This window comes from Papio anubis, chromosome 10 (genome assembly GCF_008728515.1).
Source record: "Papio anubis isolate 15944 chromosome 10, Panubis1.0, whole genome shotgun sequence".
NCBI classification, from domain to species: domain Eukaryota; kingdom Metazoa; phylum Chordata; class Mammalia; order Primates; family Cercopithecidae; genus Papio; species Papio anubis.
In genome coordinates this window covers 49,805,371-49,826,639 of record NC_044985.1, presented here as the reverse complement: position 1 = coordinate 49,826,639, position 21,269 = coordinate 49,805,371, and the positions used below count along the sequence as shown (strand labels likewise).

Sequence of the window (21,269 nt, the reverse complement as noted above, 5' to 3'; positions counted from 1 at the left end):
CAAAAAGATCTCCAGATGATTTTTATGAATGCAATGGTCTATATTTTCAGTTTAGTGTCTACTAGATAAACAGAAAGCAATATGCCATATTATTTAAGTTCTCCACAAAGATGCCTTTATTTAATTAAAATTTAATATTACATTCTTGGATTTTAAAGAAAAAAATATCTGAATGAAGCTCTAAACATTTGTTTTATGGCTACATGTTTTAGTTTCCTTAGTTTGATGATAACACTCGTGTTAGAATGAGATGGGTGGGAAGGACAGTGGTATTTGCTCTTCCTATAGCTCGTGCACTGAGCAGATGACCTAGGATAAGGCATTAATGATGAATTCAGTCAGTTATTCATTCATTCAAAAAAAAATTACTGAGCCCACTGTGGCAAACATTTTGGTTTCTTCAATAGGTTGCATAGAATGAAACATCAAGCACAAGACATTTAGTTGATTTCATTATGGCACTAAAGTATTTGACTTTTTCAAGGCTGAAGTTGACTTTTCTGCCTTCCTGAGCTGTAGGGAAAAGGGTCTTGCCTTGCCTATGCAGCCAGCAAGATGCATCAGTTTAAGAAAAGTGCTGAGTAATGCCTGCAAATGTAGCAGGCAGTCAGCCTCTTCTCTGCAGTTTGGTTCATGTCCTCTACCCATGCTATTTAACCCCCGATGTTTTTATAGCCCTATTTCTAAACTGAAAATGAACCTCAAACTGAATAAGGCATACAATAAATGTATCCATATTTTCTTTATTCAATTCAGTAGCATCTAAATCCCTCTTGTGAGGACCCTCTGCTTTGGTCATTAGATAGTTAAAAAGATTGAAAATTATTATATCTCTAGTTTCTAAAAATTGCTAAATGATTTTCTAAGGTAAACACCTTTCTGTGTATCCAGTGCTTAACAGAATTAACGTTAGTTATGTGAGTTTTCAAAAGAAAGAAAGGAAAAAAAGGAAATCTCTTTTTTGTCTCAGCCAACAGCAAGCAGGGCTGCTCCGGAAAGAAATGATTTTATTTCTAGCCTCTCTGCGGCATCTCCCTACCGCATTAGTATGTTGCTGCAAAGCTATGCATTGTGTAACTTTCCCCATCAGTCAGTCAGCTGCGTAGTTCTCTTCCCTATAAAATCATTGTTCCACAGGAGACAAAAAGAAAAATACAGTGCAGGTTAGTTCATTATATCTTGACATCTGTTTCATGCAGATTGTGATGCAATAAAATACTAGTAATTTAAAGAGAATGTAATTGTGGTTTGAAATCACTTGGGTAAATTGTGTTATTTTAAAACACAAATCTTAGGAAAATGAAACAAACTTTGCACTATTTGATTAGGAGTAACAAACAACAATATGAATAAACCAATAGATATAAAATATTAGACTTTGGTACTTAGAATATGTTTTAAGAGTTTGCTTCTAGTATGAGTTTTAATTAGCAATTATTCATTAACTGAAAATTTTTGAGGACCTATTAAGTACCTATACTCTTCTGGGTACTATGGGAGGTGAAAAGGGAGTTTGAAGTTTGTGGCAAATGTATAGTAGTTACATTTTATAAGAAAATGTCTCATGCCTAGTGACTGGTAAAGACAATAAAGGCTGTAGACCGTGGTGACTAGTGAAGAACCTATGACCTGGCTTCTGCTTAGAGAGAGCTCAATGTTGCCAAATTCCTATTTGCCCTTTCACTTTTGCTAGAAGTGTATTGCGTCACTTGTAAGATTAAGGGGAAAATATACTTATTTTGTTTCCCAAAAGTTTATAGGTTTCTGACTTTCACAAATGCTTAAGAGCACTCTTCTCTTTGTTGTTATGGCCGTCCAGGTGTAACAGTTTCATCTTTAGAAGTTTAAATTATTTTCTCTTTCTTGCTGGACACAATGGCTCATGCCTGTCATCCCAGCAACTTGGGAGGCAGAGGCAAGAGTATCACTGAGGCCAGGAGTTCAAGACCAGCCTGGGCAACATAGAGAGACACTGCCTGTACAAAAATTTAAAAATCAACTGGGCATGCTGGTATGCATCCCAGCTACTTAGGAGCCTGAGGTGTGAGGATCACTTGGGGCCAGAGGTTTGAGGCTACAGTGAGCCGTGATCTTGCCACTGTACTCCAGCCTGGCTTACAGGGTAATACCCTATATCAAAAAAAAAAAAAAGAAAGAAAGAAAGAAGGAAAGAAGGAAGGGAGGAAAGGAGGAAGGAAGGAAGGAAGGAAGGAAGGAAGGAAGGAAGGAAATTTCTTTGGTTTGTATAGGACCTACTGAGCTAAAGTGAAGTGATAAATTCAACAAAGGAGGAGTCATTAATGTGGAAAGATGCACTACTCATATATTTGAGGATAATCTTACATCAATACTTTTAATAATGAAAGAAACATGAAAATCTGCTTGCCACTGGTTTTAACATTTACCATTATCCATGTTTGAAAAATAAAACCCATCACTGGTTCCTCTCATGAGTATTTCATTGTTCAAGAAAAATCCTAAAAAGAGTGAGTTTTTTCTGGCACTACCACCTTACACTCTGTACGCCCATTCCATCTTTTTATATAGTCTTTTCTTGGCACGTTGATAATTCATTCCATCAGAAAATCCCCACTAAAAGTAATTCATCCACATGTATTCTTCCACTGAAATTAACAGGTTCCAGCCAACCCCACCCTCTACCTAATCAACCAAAAAAAGCACTCTTAGGCCCTCTGTCTGACTAATTAACCCACTTTAACAATGAGAAATGCATTTTACATTGAGAAGTAAGTAGTCTCATTGATGCATAAACGACTCATATACTCCCAGAGATACTTGTCTTTTAAAAGGGAGCACTTGTTAACTGAACTGAAAATGCTAATAAATTGAATTTCAGGAAACAGGAAAATAATTTTTTTAGCAGAGAAGACTTTCTTCATATTTAGGGCTACTACATTTGGAAAATAAACATACAAACTGTCCAGTTATATTTGACTTTCAGATAAACAATGAATAACGTTTACTAGCAGTGGGCCCCAAATATAGACAATGAGAAGACATGGACACAGGGAGGGGAATATCACACACCGGGGCCTATCAGGAGGTGGGGACTAGGGGAGGGATGGGAGAAATACCTAATGTAGATGACGGGTTGATGGGTGCAGCAAACCATGATGACACGTGTAAACCTATGTAACAAACCTGCAAGTTCTGCACGTATATCCCAGAACTTAAAGTATAATAAATATTTAAAAAATTGAATGAGGTATGCTTATGCTTTAAAAAATCAGTTATCTGAAATTCAAATTTAACTGTGTGGCATGTATTTTTTCTGGCAACCCTGTTCAGATATCTTAAATCATCATGATGGTTACTCATATCCTCCATATCATAATGCTGACCTTGGGTGTCCCTACCTCCAATCTGCCGGTCAAGACCCTTTGGACATCAGTATGTTTCCTTCACCCAACATTCTACCTAGAAAACAACAACAGTTGTCCCAACAAATCAGGTACTCTTCTAGGCCAACTTGGTGACATTCTAAAACAATAATGCCCTACCTAGCCCAGGGGCTTTGGGACTTTACTGGGGGTGAAGGTAGGGTAGCAGGTGAGACATACTTGGGAATTTAAAGAAAAGAAAATGTAATTTGAGTGTAGGCTTTAGCTGACTGTAATAATAGTATTTAAATTATTTATAAGGTTTTAACAAAGCATATAATTGAACAATTTCAGCTGTCACCTGCTATTGAGGAAAACAAAAAGGAAAATTTTCTTAGCACTTAAGAAATGTTAGAAAACATATTGATATGAAAGAGTAGAAATGAATCCAAAAAGCATACATTTTTTTCTTTCACAATTTTTGTTTTAACTATATCTTTTTCCAGTTCTTCATCACTGACACCTGAAAATAGGCATTGGCACCACAAAAATACTTAGATGGAGAGAATGCTGAACATGAATTGAACTTTATGTTCTGTTGTCTCACATGTTTATCAACATTCAGTTTGATGTACCAAAAATATCTTTAAATGAGATGCACATTTTAATGTGCATGTAGATTAGAGAAAAATCACTCTGGTCTGATAACTTCATGGGATTGTGAATACAGGTGATGTGATGGATGGTTGCCCAATTATTTTAAAAATGATTTGGTGACAATAATTCAAGATTGTGTTGCAGCTCATGCTGTTACACACACACACACACACACACACACACACACACAGAGAGAGACTTATGGGATTGAGAGAGATGTTCAGTTTTCAAAGTCAATATTTCAGTGTTCAACCTCCATTTTCCTCTACTCTGGGACTTAAAAAAATGAATCTGTTAAAATCAGGAATACCTAAATTTCCAAGTAAAGATCCAGGAAGCCTGAAGCCTAAAGTCTATTTCATAAAGGAGCATCTACAATGAATTCAGTCACTTTGCAGAATTCTCAATATTACTATTCTCCATTTGCCAACTTCATAGTCTCCACATCTCTCACCAGTGCTTTGCACATTGTCTATATTCAATAAATATTAAAGAAATGAACGAAATTGACTGTATAGACCATGTCTCTTAGTCCATTTGGTATTGCTATAAAAGAATACCTGAGGCTGGGTAAATTTTTTTTTCTTTTTTTTTTTTTTTTTTTTTTATAAAAAGGAGGTTTATTTGACTTATGGTTCTTCAGACTGTACAAGAAGCATGGCACCAGAAGCAGCTTCTACTGAGGGCCTCAGGTGACTTCCCCGCATGACAGAAGGCAAGGGCAGCCTGTGTGGGTAGAGACCACATGGCCAGAGAGGAAACAAGAGACTGGGTGAGGTGCCAAGCTTTTTTTTTTTAATGGAATTTTGCTCTTGTTGCCCAGGCTAGAGTTCAATGGCATGCTAGGGTCACCGCAACCTCTGCCTCCCAGCCTCCCAGGTTCAAGTGATTCTCCTGCCTCATTACAGGCATGCACCACTATGCCCAGCTAATTTTATATTTTTAGTAGAGACGGGGTTTCTCCATGTTGGTGAGGCTGATCTCAAACTCCCGACCTCGGGTGATCCACCCTCCTCAACCTCCCAAAGTGCTGGGATTACAGGTGTGAGCCACCGTGCCAGGCTGCTCTTTTGTTGTTGTTGTTGTTTTCAACCAGTTCTCATGAGAACTAACAGAGTAAGGACTCACTCGTTACAGTGAGGATGAGGCGAAAACCATTCATGAGGGATCCACCCATGACCCAGACACTTCCCATTAGACCCCACCTCCAACATTAGGGATCAAATTTCAACATGAGATTTGATGGAGACAAATGAACCATATCCAAATTATAGCACCAACTGTCATACACTTAGACAGAAATAGACCTGGCTCAATGTCACATCTGCTGTGACAGATGTGTTGGACATCTGGTAGTGTCCACTCTATACAAATCTGTGATAATCACCAGCTGCTGAGCTCTCAGACAAGACAAAATTGTATAAGAATCCCTAGAGGGTCTCTTTAACCTGGACCAGTATACTACAGAAGGAATATAGTGAGAATGACTGACTTCATGTGACAGACTGAAAGCAAACTTAAGTAGACGTTTATATGATTATCACCTGAAGAATGATGAGGTTCATAAATTTGGAAAGGAGAACTTTATTTCTCGTAAAGGGCTGCAGCCTGCAGTGTGACCTTCTGACAGGTTGGGAAGCACAACTTCCAGCCAGAAGCCAGAAACAGACACTTCAAGGGAGGGAAAAAGGGAACAGAAATTTATGCTAAGCACAGTGGCCAAATATATATTCAATAAGTTGTAGGAGGGATCGTGAATATTTATGAGAGGAGAAGCATGCACATCCTCAACTGAGCTTCATGCCCCTTCGTGGGATCCATGTGGAAAAAATGGCAGGATTAGCATGATCCGAGGGTGGAGTTTTCGACCCTCTGACATTAAAAGGTGAAGCAGAGGGCACAAAAATCCTTACTGCACATTCTCAGTGGAATGGCTAGAATCATTCCCTAGTGGGTGGTCTCTTATGAGGTACAAATGGAGGGACAGTGTCAGGTGGTTGGTCCATGTCAGTGGGGGAGTCTTTTGGAAGGGCTGGTTTCTATTTAGCCTTTAGGGAAGAAAGCCTCATAGTGGTTAGTGAGGGAGGGGTTATAAGGAGGTATGTCTGACTCCCCGATCCCATCGTGGCTGAGAATTTAGTCTTCAAGGTTACTCTGGGATCCTTTTGGCCAGGAGAAGGTCAATTCAGTTGGGGGACTTAGAATTTTATTTTCAGTTTACATGATAAATTAAGCATAATTTTATATCATAAATGATAAATAACATACAGAAAATTTAATATAGTGAGCTTCTGAATCAGGAAATTCTCTCTGCCTTTCATCTTTCAAGACCTATTTTCTGTAAGTTCTTTCAGCTTTCTCTATGCCAAAATGGTTCTTCTTTGAACAAGAATCCATAGTAACCATTGCAGGTAATATGCCTTTGCTTAGAATTGTTCTATGTCTAGATTTTATATATACAGAATCTGAACCAACTGAATCCTGCAGCTCTGATACTTCTAGTCTCAATTTTTCATAACTCAGGGAGGTTTCATTTGTCTTCAGGTCATTTGGAAAAGTGAAGGTGTCAAACACCTGATACTCATTCCACAGGGTAGTTAATTTGTGCTTAACACTCTCCTCTCCCCGTTCCTGGATCTGTTTCTCTTTCCCCTGTAGTTTTTCTCTGCTTCAGCCCCGCTGCCTATGGGTTCTATGCTGTATCTCTCCATATAGCAACTATGCCTGGACAGTTTTGCTTTGTGATGAGGTGGTTTCATAAGAATGCTTTTGAGCAGAAGAGTATTTTCAAATTGAGTTTATGCTAAAGAGAAACCCCTCTGAGCAGAATTCCACACAGAATTCTGCAGGATATTTCCTGCATAACACCATAAACGTCCTTCTGGCTGCAGCAGCTCAAGTATTTCTCTTGAACCATTTCACACCCTGAGCTAACTAACACTCAGAGAATGAAAGGTGAAAGTCTTAAAACATAAATTAAATAACTATGATTTCTTAATGACACTAATGACTAAACATTCCACAGAGATCCTACCAAAGGAGTGAACTGTGTGTCTCCCAGGAACAGAGTCTGATCATACCATTGTGCTGGAACACCATTGAGTCCAATAGGGATGGCACCATGGCCGAGAGACCAAAGAAGAGACTTGAAGCCAGCAAGGGAAACATAGGATTTATCTAGGACTCATATACAGGGGCGGTCCAGTGGCAGTGGGTTGGACAGGGGAACCACTAACATTTGTAAAAAGCATGCAGTTTATATAGCATTTTCACTTAGCACTCTCCACCTAGCAACATTCATTTAATCCAAACAAAGGGCTTCATCCACTGTATGACCCACATTCCGAGGAATGGACCAGGCTTTGGAAATCCTTAATAATAAGGAGCGAATTTCCAGGTTGGCCACTTCCAGCCAGATTTCTTACCTTAGAATTCTAAATACACATTCTTTTTAGACCATAGAGTCATTCTGAGGGTAGCCTTAAATTATTGCTGTCAGGTGCATCTGCCATACAACCATGAGTCCTGAAAGGATATGCACACTGAAAATACTGCATTATTTTACCAAAGGAGTTATCAAAGTAGATATTTCCAAAGAAGGAATGTAAGCATCCTTCCCCCAACCCCCAACCAGCATTCTGTGTTAAAATGCTAGTGTTGGCGTCTTTTTCCTTCAAAGGGAATTGTACCAAGCCTGAATTTTTCTCCCATTATTGTCCCACAGCAATAAAAAGACAATTGCTGACTCAGGCACTATTTCCTCTGGCTGCTACTTATAGCTACATAACTCCTGCCTTTACCAGCACCACAGGCAACAATGATCTGCAATGTCTGAGAGAGCAGCGAGAATAATGGCATTCATTCTGTCTCCATCTTTGTGGGTTTACATTAAGTTACTTCTAGACCATGGTTTTTGAATGAAATAGAATGGACTCTTGACATGTCTACAAAGAAGAGGCAGAGTCTGGAGTGGGAAGGGGTGGGGAGAGGAGGGCAACGGAAGTGAGATGGAGGCTGAGCAAAAACAAGAAAATGGAGACTAAAAGAGAGCTGGGAGAGAAAAGATGAACATCAAGAAAGGGGAAGATGAACAGACTGGCCATTAGACTTTCTCTTCTCCGAGTAATTCATTTTGTGCAAAACCTGCCATATACAACTTGGATATAGGCAGTGCATCTCTCATTGCCAGCTAAACAGCCCTGGGAGGCCCACACTGGGCTTTTAGTGCCTATCACCTCACACCTGGTGTCTCAAAATCTGCAACCATGATCACAGTCGTGAGGATTAGACTTCACTCTCTACATCCTCCCAAATCTCTCTGTCTAGTGACCGCTCACCCACACAATAAGATTACTTATTTTCTAACAGGAAAACTTTACTAAAAGAGTTTAACTGAAATAATTTTCTGACAGTGACAGTCATTACTATATTCTTGATATGAACTAATCACATTTGTTCGAAGGAATTCCCTTTAATTATTCTATGATCACCTAGAAGAGATCCTAAATTTCACATGATTTATTATGTGAGCTATCCATGGTCCTACTCTTTAATGACAATCTTCTCTGTAAGGAAAAAAAATGAAATTAATCATCCTAATGATACAGATGTGTTTCATGAGAAAACTATAGGCAGAGCCTAATAAACTATGGCACATCTGAATCTTAGGCAAACATTATGTATTGTATTGCTTTGTGAATTTTTTTTTTTTTTTTTTCTGGTTGTGTCGCCCAGGCTGGAGTGCAGTGGCACCATCTTGGATCACTGCAACCCTGCAACCTCCATCTCCCGGATTCAAGCAATTCTCCTGCCTCTGTCTCCCAGGTAGCTGGGATTACAGGTGCCTGCCAACATGCCCAGCTAATTTCTGTATTTTTAGCTGAGTTGGGGTTTCACCATGTTGGCCAGGATGGTCTTGAACTCCTGACTTCAAGTGATCCACCCACTTCGGCCTCCCAAAGTGCTGGGATCACAGGCGTGAGTCACCATGCCTGACCAAGACATTGTATTTCTTTATTTGTCTAATCTGTTTAGCAGTCTGGTAATTGATTAGTGGCTCACACTGACAGACTAGTTAGCTTTGCTGTTAAACAACCCTGTAATCTCAGTGATTCACAACTCCTAGTAGTTGCTGGTTGCTCCAGAAGCGCTGTTCCATGTGTCTTCTTACTCCAGGATCCAAGCTGAGGGAGCAATCCCTATCTGAGACATGCCATTCTCAGGGCAGAGGAAAAAGAACAAGAAGCTGGGAGAAATGACAGTATTGCATGGGAATCATCTGTGTGGTTGAAGATCATGTGTGTCATCTCACATTTTGCTGACTAAAGCAAGTCTCATCGTCAAACTGACAAAGGGGCAAGGAAGTACAGTCTAGGAATGCCATCTGCTGAGAGGGCCTGCAGGTCACATGGCAGTTAGTGGAGATGTGTAATCCCTTACAAGGAGCAAATGGTTGGATGTCTACCGTGACTAAATGCCACTGAGGTGCCCGTTTCACCCCTTCAAGTCCATAAGATCTGTTTCTCTGTCATGCCTAGCATCTACGAGTCTTTGGCAAGACTGGGATCTTCCCTGTCTAGGATCTAGCTTTGCAGTTGTCCTATTTGAGATGTTTGTCACCTGCCTAGGTCACTGCCATCCCCTTCCTCATCTAGAGAGTCTCACTGCTTACCCATACAATTGTCTCCCCGATCTGAGATTTCTAACATCATTTTTGCAATGTGTTAAAGATTTTGCTGAGAGAAAAGAAAGCATTAACTTCAAGCAGTTTCTGTTTACTGCTGTACTAAAATTCCTGAGGTAATAACGACCTCACAATTTGCTTGAAATAATAAAAAAAAAGGGAAAAATATAAGCAAAGCACACGTAAATGTATATTTTGATAAACTATGTCACCACAAAATAAATTTTTCAGTGGCTAAGACTCTCAGCCCAAGTCTAGAACATATATGTTTCAGTACTTCATACTGTCAAGACATATTTTTATTCAGGAATACATTCAGTTATATCTTATATTGCTCAGTGGTGGAGTTGTTGCTGAAGTTCAATTGCCATCAATTGAAGAAATGATAGCGTAGTTAAAGGCATATTTGGGAAATAATAATTGCTCAAAAGACTAGACTCAGTGAACTGTTTGGCCAAAGAAAATTTAACACAGGCTGGGCGCAGTGGCTCACAACTGTAATCCCAAAGCTTTGGGAGGCCAAGATGGAAGGAAGGTCAGGAGTTCCAGAGCAGCCTGGGCAACATAGTGAGACCCCACCACCACCATCTGTGCAAAAAGTAAGAAAATTAATCAGGCATGGTGGTGTGCACCTGTAGTCCTAGCTTGAGCTAGGATCACTTGAGCCCAAGAGCTTGTGGCTGTAGTGAGCTATGATCACATCACTGACTCCAGCCTGGGCAACACAGAAAGAACCCATCTCTTAAAAAAAAATTATCGTAAGTCAAAGAAAAATAAGATTAGAGATAGAATAATATCTATTAGAACTATTTTTGAGTAGGAGAGTTTTCTTCCCAGCAAGAGTACAAGACTTTGGGCTACAAGAGTATGTTCAAGCAGATGACAGCTGATTTAAACGAGGCTACGTAATTCTATTTGTTATTCATCAACACTGCCCCACACATACTGCCAAACTGGGATTATATTTAAAGTTAACTTCAACTGATGGGATTAGAAATTTATATCCTATTTTATTTTTCTAGGTATTTTACTCAATAATAATACAACAAAGCAAAAGAGTCCCAATAATTGTGCAGTTTTATTAAGACATTTAAATATTCTATGTTACTTAATTCCAAACATGCCTAGAATACAATGTTTTATTTTAGTTCAACATATAACATTTTTATCACACTCTTTGTATTAGATTTACATTAGCATCTGAAGTAAATATAGGCCACCTATACAACAGAGTAATAAGTGATGCACTCAATTTGAACAAAGTAGTTTTTTGATATCAGGTCGACAGAGTCACTAATAGATTGAGTGATTTTTTTACTTCTTAGTTTATTATTAGAGTGTCTTGAAAAACACCCCTGAAGTATACAAATGTAGATACAGACATATGTGAAATATCTGACCTTATTTTAACTGCAGTTTGCATAAGGCATGAAAAACTAAGGGTAGATAATAAAGTTATTTTTAAATGTAAAAATTTTAAACATTTGGATGAAATATGTTGTTTTAGTTAACCCCAACATACTAAAAATTGGCTAATTGAAAAATCAAATGAAATATTTTTGTAATTATAATTACCCCAAATCAAATTATTTCCAGAAAAGAAATCTATAAAACAATACTTTCTAGGTTTGGGATTTCTATGTAAAAACCAATTTCTTTCTTGGCTGCTAAAAAATAGTTATGTGAGATCACAACAGCAAGAATAACATTTTACCTAGTTATTTTTATTATTATTGGCAGTAGCATTCTTTTGTAAAGTAGGTGGCAAGAACACTACAAAACGAACTGAAACACTTCACAAATTGTCGTGCCCAGATGGTTTATGTCCCCAGAATAGTAATAGCTCTTTACAAGGAGATGGCAAGCATTTTGGTAGAAGTCTTTTTGGTTTCTCTTCAGTATGGATATTAAACTGCTTTATAGACAGAATTGAAGATATATAATTTTTCTCCACATCAGATTATATATTATAAGGTGGTCAAGATATATAAATGTTGCATAACTATATCAAACTTTGGAGTTACAGATAAATTATATAAAGTCATCTGCTCAGTTAGTAACTAGAAATAATCCGGTTTAGCAACACATAAAATGTAATAGAAGTAAAACATAAATTGATGGCGGAGGTATAGTTCGGCAGGATTAAAATCTGCGTCATATAGTTCTAAACTTGAATATTATAATCATCTTCTTTTTTAATTTCGGTGTCTCCCATTTTTCAAAATTTTGAAGTCTCCATTTTTGTCAGAATGCTTTATTTACTGTATTTGTTTTGGGTCTCTCAAAGTAATATAAATTCCTTGGCGAGGCCTAGATCAATTACAGTAGATAAATACTATTGTAACACAGCTACTTATATTTTCATATATTTTACTTAATTTTAAAAACATATTTCATAACTATTATGGCCTGGCAGACACTGATTTGGGAATTAGAAAATAAAAGTTCTGATTTAAGTCCTACCATTAATAAGCTGTGTAACCTGGGAGAAATCACATATTTATTTTGAAAGTAGGAAGCACATAAGTTCTAAACAAAGAAATTGCCCATTTTTCTTTCATTCAGTTTGTTTTCTATTAAATGAGAGGAATAGACTAATCTCTGTTTTTTAAATCTTTGCCCTTTCTTGGTTTTGATTTACTTATCTTTGTCTAATTCTCTTAAAATAACTCACTCAACCTTTCAGAAGTTCAGAGGTCAAGGTAAACTAGGTTTTGTCTGCCTGAAACCCTGTATTATAGACTTACACTATTCCACATCAACAACAAAACACTATCATATTAAGGACTACATATATTCTTGTCTGTGAATAAACCATAAAAGCTGCACTTTATATTCAGTTCACTAATCAATTGGTTAGTAATTTTTTTCCTGTAAATCACTTCTAGGGTCAGATAAGGCATAAAATAATAGCAATTATTCTAATAGATCATAACAATAGCAGTGGAAACTGGGAGGAGAAAATGAGAGAATTGTCTCAGCAGGTTTAGGGAGAGGCAGGGGAGTGAGGAGGGGGAATTTCTTTTAGGCTTTAAAAACAACATGGAATTTAAGGACATTATTGAACCAAAAAAAGCCTCAAGACATTATCTCAGTTACGGTATTCCTCACATAAATACACAATGGCATCAGAGTGTGAAGTTGTGGATGTTGGGTGTCTCTCGGTGATGGGAAACATTAAATTTCATTCATCTTTCTCAGGTTCCAAACAAAGAAAAATTAGTCAGAGGACTAACACAGATATCACCTTTTTATCTCACAGAAGTTTGTGTGGAGAGTATAGCTTTGTGTGAAAGCCCAAAAGTCCATTAACCAAACAGATCTAACCACAGAGGCCCAAGTAGTCACAGACAGAGCTGCTCCCCAAATGAAGAAACTGCATGATGATTAACTTATAAAAGGCCAGTTTCTTCAGGTACAAAGCATTTATAAGGTTGCCTTTACAGTTAAGACTTCTGTGTGAAATGCCACAGGGAAAATGAAATACTTCATTGTGAGCTATCGTAGATATTTCTGTTTGACTAGAGAAAAGCAGATGCCCAGGGGAGTTTAATTCTAAGACTTCATGGGTTAGGATCGCTTTAAATAAAGCTCCTCCATCTGTACCTTGAGGGTCACCAAAGCCATATGGTTTACCAGTCCCAGTCACCTCAGTATAAACATCTTTTGGCTGTGATAAACGCCTACTCAAGTCCAGAATGTAATATATGTGTCCTCTTCTATGGGAAAGAGAGATATATAATGCCCAGAAGCAAAAACCTCATCCAGTACTAAAACATTTATTATAAGTAATAAATTAGTAAAGTCTTAGAAATGATACTGAATATTATCAGTATTAACTTTCTGGTCTTGTAAAGTCTCCCAAGAATGTACAGTGTTCCTAATCTGTAATTATAATGCTATAGATTTATCTCCCTCTTTTTCTTTCAGTTAGATATTATCAGATTATATCTTTATTTACTATTTGTACATTCTAACAAATTTTTCCTTATTATTCTTTTGTCCACGTTATTTGATATTGGTCATGTTATTGCTATTACTTTACTATTTCTTTCCACTCAAAATTTCCACTTCATTTTCTTACAGTCTTTTTTATTTTCCCATGATCTCTCACTTCCATTTCATTTTCTTTTGGATTCTTTTTTCCCTCTCTTCTTTAGAGTTTCTTATCTAATTGAATTCCACTTTTAATGCGTTTTTCTTGTCTTCCAAAGAATCATCCTTCTTCCAGTTTTCTGTTGCCTACTACTCTACTTATTCCCAACATTTTTAAAAATTCCTTCAGATTTGAAGTTTGCTAACATGTACTTTGTTACTTTTTCTTCCTAGCTATGGTTTCTTAGTTCTCTTCTTAATTTTATTTTGTCCAAATGCATAACCATAGTCATCTTGAAAAGGCCTCTCTCTTTGAAGTCTTCTCTTGTTAGGAAAGTTTCATTGTCTTATCTCTTTTGAAAGAAGCAAGGTCTCCTCTATGTAACCAAATATTTAAATGCTGGTTTTTATGTAAAGAGAAAGCTGTAAGGCAAAACTGCAGATTCTGTGAGGTTACTACCCCATATCTAGTGGCATGTATTTTCATAAATTAGGAGAATTAAGTCTTCTGTTATAAATTTTTAGAATAAAGAGGTAAAATCTGCTTTGTAAGTGTAAATGGAAAATTCATGATTTATTTCTGTATTTTAATAGAATAAGTACAGATTTCAAATGTAATTTAGAACATTTTCCATAATATTACTGAAAAATATTAATATTGAATGATATTTGACAGTTTTTAGGTATTTCATAATTAACCTTATGGGATTTTTAATGGGTTTTATTCTTATAATTATTGTAACATAATTTATTTTTAGGTAGCATTTGAATAGAAGATCTACTTAGAGTTAAAAAAATACTTTTTCTAGTATCAGTATGCTCTCATTATAATATAGGTTATATTGCTCACATATGAATATAATTCCTGTATCTTAAGTAATTTATAATTATATATAATACATATGAACTGATCATATTTGTCAGTGTAGAATTCATGTCTTCCACTTTCTTGGTTGTTTATTTCTCCAGTAAATGATAGCCAGTGACCAGGGAGATTTTCTTTAGAGAGCTTTTCTCAAATGCAGTATTTCTAGACAATAGGAAGGCTTTTAGTAACTGTTTCTGTCCTTTCACACAACTTCATGGACAATAACACCAAGTGTGACACTCTCTTTGAAAGACGGTGAAAGTGGGCAAAGGATATGAACAGACATTTCTCAAAAGAAGACATGCATACAGCCAACAGACACATGAAAAAATGCTCATCATCACTGGCCATCAGAGAAATGCAAATCAAAACGACTATGAGATACCATCTCACACCAGTTAGAATGGCAATCATTAAAAAGTCAGGAAACAACAGGTGCTAGAGAAGATGTGGAGAAATAAGAACACTTTTACATTGTTGGTGGGATTGTAAACTAGTTCAACCATTGTGGAAAACAGTATGGCGATTCCTCAAGGATCTAGAACTAGAAATACTATTTGACCCAGCCATCCCATTACTGGGTATACACCCAAAGGATTATAAACCAGGCTGCTATAAAGACACATGCACACGTGTTTTTTATTTTTATTTTTATTTTTCCATATGAAGTTTCAAATAGATTTCTCTAGTTATATGAATTTTGTGATTATTTTTCAAAGGCTGCATTTAATTTATTAATTTAGGGAAAATTATATCTTTATGATATAGCATACCTATCTAATAATAGGATATACCTTTCCATCCATTTATATTTACTTTTGGGATTTATTCAAAGCTTTTACAAATGCTTACATTATATCTGGGAACATTTCTTCCATTGTATTTTTTCTCTTTGAAATACACTAGTTTTATAGTAGTTTTAGGTTCACAGCAAAATTAAGCCAAAATACAGAGTTTCCCCTTTCTCTACACACACAGAGCCTCCCCCCACTATCAATATCTTGCACCAGAGTAGCACATAGGTATTACCGTAAAAATAATCTATTTAGAAGAGAAAAATACAATGGAAGAATTTTTCCCTAAGTTAATAAATTAAATGCAGTTCAAATATACCTATATCATATATAGGTATATTTTAACATATGTGCTATGTTATATGTGTTAGAATCAAAGTTCTCTTTGATTCAAGAGCTGTTTTAAAGAAAGTGTTTAGATATTGTATATAGTTACAATTGATGAACCCACATTGATGTATCATAATCACCCAAAGTTCATAGTTTACATTAGAATTCAATCTTGGTATTGCACATTCTATGGGTTTGTACAAATGTATAATGACATGTGTCCATTATTATAGTGTCATGCAAAGTATTTTCACTGCCCTGGCAATCACTGATCTTTGTATTGTCTCCATAGTTTCATCTTTTCCATAATGTCATATAGTTGGAATCATACTGTATGTCCATTTTAGATTGCTTCTTTCAATTAGTAATATGTATTTAAAGTTTCTCTATGTCTTTTAATGGCTTGATAGCTCTTTTCCTTTAATGCTGAGTAATATTCCATTGTCTGGATGTACCACATGTTATTTATCCATTCCCCTACTGAAGGACATCTTGGTTGCTTCCAGGTTTGGGCAATTATGAATAAAGCTGCTGTATACATCCGTGTGCAGGATTTTGTGTGGACATAAGTTTTCAACTCCTTTGGGTTAAATCCTAAGGTATGCAATTGCTGGATCATATGGTAAGAGTATGTTTGGTTTTTAAGAAACTGCTAAACTGTCTTCCAACTTGCTGTACCATTTTGCTTGCCCACCAGCAATAAATGTGAGCTTCTATTGCTCCATATCCTCATCAGCATTTAATGTTGTCAGTGTTTTGGACTTTGACCATTCTAATGAGTATGTAGTAGTATCTTATTGTTTTAATTTGCATTTCAGTAATGACATATGATGTGGGGCATCTTCTTCTCATATGCTTATTTGCCATCTGTGTGTCTTCTTTGGTGGTGTCTGTTGAGGTCTTTGGCCCATTTTTTATTCAGATTGTTCATTTTCTTATTGTTGAGTTTTAATAATTTATTGTATGTTTGGGATAACAGTCCTTTATCAGACACGTCTTTTACAAATATTTTTTCCCAGCATGTGGCTTGCCTTCTTATTCTCTTGATAGTATCCTTCACAGACCAAAAATTTTTCATTTTAATGATGTCTAGTTTGTCAATTCTTTTTTTTCATGGATCATACCTTTAGTGTTATATCTAAAAAGTCATCACCTGAGTTCTGGTTCCAAAATGGCAGTGAAGAAGCAAGCTGGCACAACTCCTCCTCACCATCACTGCTAGAAAACCAAAAACATATATATGGCACTGAGATTATCACCAGAAATACTCTAGAACTCAAATATGAAGATGAGACATTTCCAAGAAAAACAGAAAAGTAAAAAGTTATCAACAAATTTAGAGTCAACTAGGTTTTCTCCAATATTATCTTCTAGTAGATTTTTAGTTCTGCATTTTACATTTAGATTTGTGATCCATTTTGAATTAATTTTTGTGAAAGGTGTAAGGTCTGTATATCTAGGTTCTTTTTTTTTTTTTTTTTTTTTTGCATTTGGATGTCTAGTTATTCCAGCAATACTTGTTGAAAAGACTATCTTTTCTTCATTTTATTACCTTGCTTCTTTATTAAAGATCAGTGGGCTATAATTATGTGGGCCTTCTTCCACACTCACTATCCTATTTCATTGATCCATTTATCTGCTCTTTTGTCAGTACCACACTGTATTGATTACTGCAGCTTTATAGTAAGTCTTAAAGTTGGGTTAGTGTCAGTCCTCCGACTTTGTTCTTCTTCAACATTGTGTTGGCTCTTTTGGGTTTTTTTGCCTCTCCATATAAACTTTAAAATCAGTTTATCAATATCCACAAAATAACTGCTGGGATTTTGACAGAGATTGAATTAAACCTTTAGTTCAAGTTGGGAAGAACTGGTGTCTTTGATATATTGAATACTCCTATCCAAAGACATGGACTATCTCTGCGTTTATTTAGTTATTCTTTGATCTCTACTTCACTCCATATAGAAAATAAATTCCAAATAGATAAAATATTTAAACTTATAACATTAAACCATCAAAATACTAAAAATACAAGAAGAAAAGGTGATATAGATGCATGTATGTGTATGTATATATTTTATATCCTTTTTCCTACCCCTTACTGCCCATCCCTCTGGATGCCTTTCTAAGCATTATGCAGTATCCAGAAGCCAAATAAGAATTAGATAATCACATAAAAATTTTAACATTTTTAATTAAATCATTTAAAATCTGTAGCACAAAACACCATAAAGTCAAAAAACATATATTTTTAAAAAGACCACACATCAAAAAATCAAGTGGCTAATATTTTGTCTTAAAAATGCTATAGATTGAAAAAATAAAAGGAAAAAATGGGCTGTTCCTTAAATAAGCAGTTGCAGGAAAGAAAATAAAAAATAATTCTTAAGTATAAGAAAAATATGTTCCACTTTTCTCATAGTAAGACAAATGCAAATTGAAATTATAATATACTCTCATCTTTGTCCCTGTCAGGCTGGAAATATCAAAAATATGATAACACATTATATTGGTGAAGATAAATAGGCACTCTGTTACATTGCTGTCAGGAGAATAAGTTCATACAAACTCCATAGAGAGTAGTTTTGCAGTAACTATCATAATTAAATATTCATTCTTTGCAAAGCCAAGTCTACCTTTAAAAATTAATTTTATAAATATATCCACATTTATTTGAAAGTATGTGTGTAAAAATGTATTACTTGCAACTTTATTCAATATTAGCTAAAGATTGGAAACAACCCAAATACATTCAGGGAATTGGTTAAATAAATTATGGCACATAACATGCAATGGAAACCCAAGTAGCCAGTAATAGGTATGAGTCAAATCTATAAAAATTAACACAAATGAACTCTAATATACATTTTAAGTAAAAAACGCTGGTGTAAAACAGTTTGTATAATAAGATTCCATTTGTATATGTATTTTACAACAGAATATGTATACATACACTCATGTTCTAGCACATACCTATTACATACCTGGAAAAATATATGGGAGATAGGTAGCAGTGGTTGCCTCTAGGAAGGGGAATTGGGCCTGGGAAAACAAGGTAAAAAGGAGACATTATACTGCATTTTCTTGTAGATGTTTGCATTTATATCATTTACATATATTTTCTATCAAAAAGCTAGTTAAAAACAAAAATTATATATATACATCAGAGTATTTTATTTCTCTTTTGACAAAAGTTACTATATTTGTTATCCTTAAACTTTTATTTGCAAAAAATAAATGTTAGTATTTTCCTGATGCCTTATAGGGGAACCAGAGTTTGTAGACAGAACATTCAGTCTTCATTGATTGACAGGCAACCTATTCTTGCAGGTACTAAATAACTGCAGGTAAAGTTGTAAGAACCTCTGAAAACTTCACTTAATAGACTAAGGGTACGTATTTAAACTTGAGTCCTCCCTTCTTCTGATCATCCACTCTGAAAAATATGGTTTTAAACCTCACAGCAATGAGAATCTCCTTGAAATTTGAGGTCTCTGTCCCTCACAAAATAATTATGACTGCAATTTTCTTATTGCAGTTTATATACACCAAAGCTGTAATTAACTGTACCATAGCTTGCTGACCTTAATGAGTTAATGCAGTCTCCAAATAAAATTCATGGCCAAGTGGCAGCTTAGGCTCTGGAATGTTTTGGCGCGGTAATATCTGTGAAATCTGAGCTCATATTAAATATGCCTTAAAACAATACATTTGGGATTTGGCGTCTGGAATCAGATCAGGTCTGACTCTGCTGTATGAGGTTGATGGTTTTGCCTCAGGCCTTCATAATATGGTTAGCACTCTAGGACTATAGAATCAGCAAGAATTTCATTATTGCTCCAGTGAAGAAAAACACTTCAGTTTCTATTGAGTTTATGGCACCCTGACTTCTTTCTGATCATTTTTCTTGAAACAGGAGAATCCTGCTGTCTCCTGCACTTACAGCTATCTTCTTCCACCCCCACCTCCATCTAGTAATTTCTTTGCAGCCTAGCTTTTCTCTCCTTCTTACTCACATAAATGACATTTGTCCAACCGTGGACTGTCTTTATCTTTATATGTTCAAGTAAGCCAACCATGCATGGCTAATGAAGTGAACAGGACATAGTTCCAGTTATCTCAAATCTTAGAAGAGGTTAAAGCCCCGTCAGGACAGCAGTAACTATTTGATTGGTCATTAAGGTTGGTCACTGCAAACTATCCTGGCTAGCTTGGCCAGGAATCACTTGTCAGACCTAGAGGGTTAGATTTTATGTCCTCTCAGAAACAATTCCTTTCCCCCTCATCCTTGTTAAATGAGCTATCCTTTGTCTTTATAGGCACAGTCTCCATCTTCTCGGTGTGTCACAGACTGAATAACTCAGTAGGACATGGTGGTAATTAGCCTAATGTACTTTGATTAAGGCCATATTTGAACCACTTTTAAAACTCATGGCACAGTTCCTGTATCAGTAAAACACAATAATTAATAAATATGGGATGCTTAACTAAACTCAACACAGAAACCATTTGTGTTAAAAATTTTTCTTTAGAAATCACCTTTCAATTTAAGGAGAAAGCAAAATTTAAATCCTCTAGCTCCTGTTTCATGACAAGAATTTATGTTAACATCTCTTAGTCCTCTCTTTAAAATATCTGTATTCCTTTTATTTTAGGAATTTCATATGCAGAATAAATGGTAATTAAAATGTGCAGGATGACAACATGGAGCAAACAGTGCTTGTACCACCAGGACCTGACAGCTTCAACTTCTTCACCAGAGAATCTCTTGCGGCTATTGAAAGACGCATTGCAGAAGAAAAGGCTAAGAATCCCAAACCAGACAAAAAAGATGACGATGAAAATGGCCCAAAGCCAAATAGTGACTTGGAAGCTGGAAAGAACCTTCCATTTATTTATGGAGACATTCCTCCAGAGATGGTGTCAGAGCCCCTGGAGGACCTGGACCCCTACTATATCAATAAGAAAGTGAGTGTTTTTTATCAGGCGTATTTTGCTGCTAATTGCCTGCTTCATTCCTTGGACTGTTGTAGCACCAACACATGCTGAATTAGCACAAAATCTTAAGTATCCTTCTGTTTAAGAAATGAAACACATTTGTGGGTGGTTTATGCATATACATGAGAAATGAATTGATTATATCATAACACACGGAACTGTCCCAAATGCACCATGACAAATAAAAAGAGGCCGGGTGTGGTGGCTCAAGCCTGTAATCCCAGCACTTTAAGGGGCTGAGGCAGGCGGATCATGAGGTCGGGAAGTTCAGACCATCCTGGTCAACATGGTGAAACCCTTTCTCTACTAAAATACAAAAACTTAGCTGGGCGTGGTGGCACGCGCCTGTTATCCCAGCCATTCGGGAGGCTGAGGCAGGGGAATCGCTTGTTGAACAGCGAAGGCGGAGGTTGCAGTGAGCCGAGGTGGCGCCACTACACTCCAGCCTGGAGACAGAACAAGACTCTGTCAAAAAAAAAAAAAGAAAAGAAAAGAAATGAAAACAA

The 21,269-nt window shown here is 36.3% G+C and overlaps 1 protein-coding gene across 6 annotated transcripts in view; it reads left to right on the top strand.

Moving 5' to 3' along the window:
• Positions 1-21,269, top strand: part of LOC101002868 (sodium channel protein type 1 subunit alpha) — a 142,042-nt gene that overhangs the window by 33,789 nt on the left and 86,984 nt on the right. For all 6 annotated transcript variants that reach the window (XM_009182363.4, XM_031651320.1, XM_009182366.4 and 3 more), the window contains exon 3: positions 20,421-20,733. In XM_009182363.4, the coding sequence (XP_009180627.1) occupies positions 20,470-20,733 (264 nt within the window). In that variant the 5' untranslated portion in view covers positions 20,421-20,469. The remainder of the gene's footprint in view (positions 1-20,420; positions 20,734-21,269) is intronic.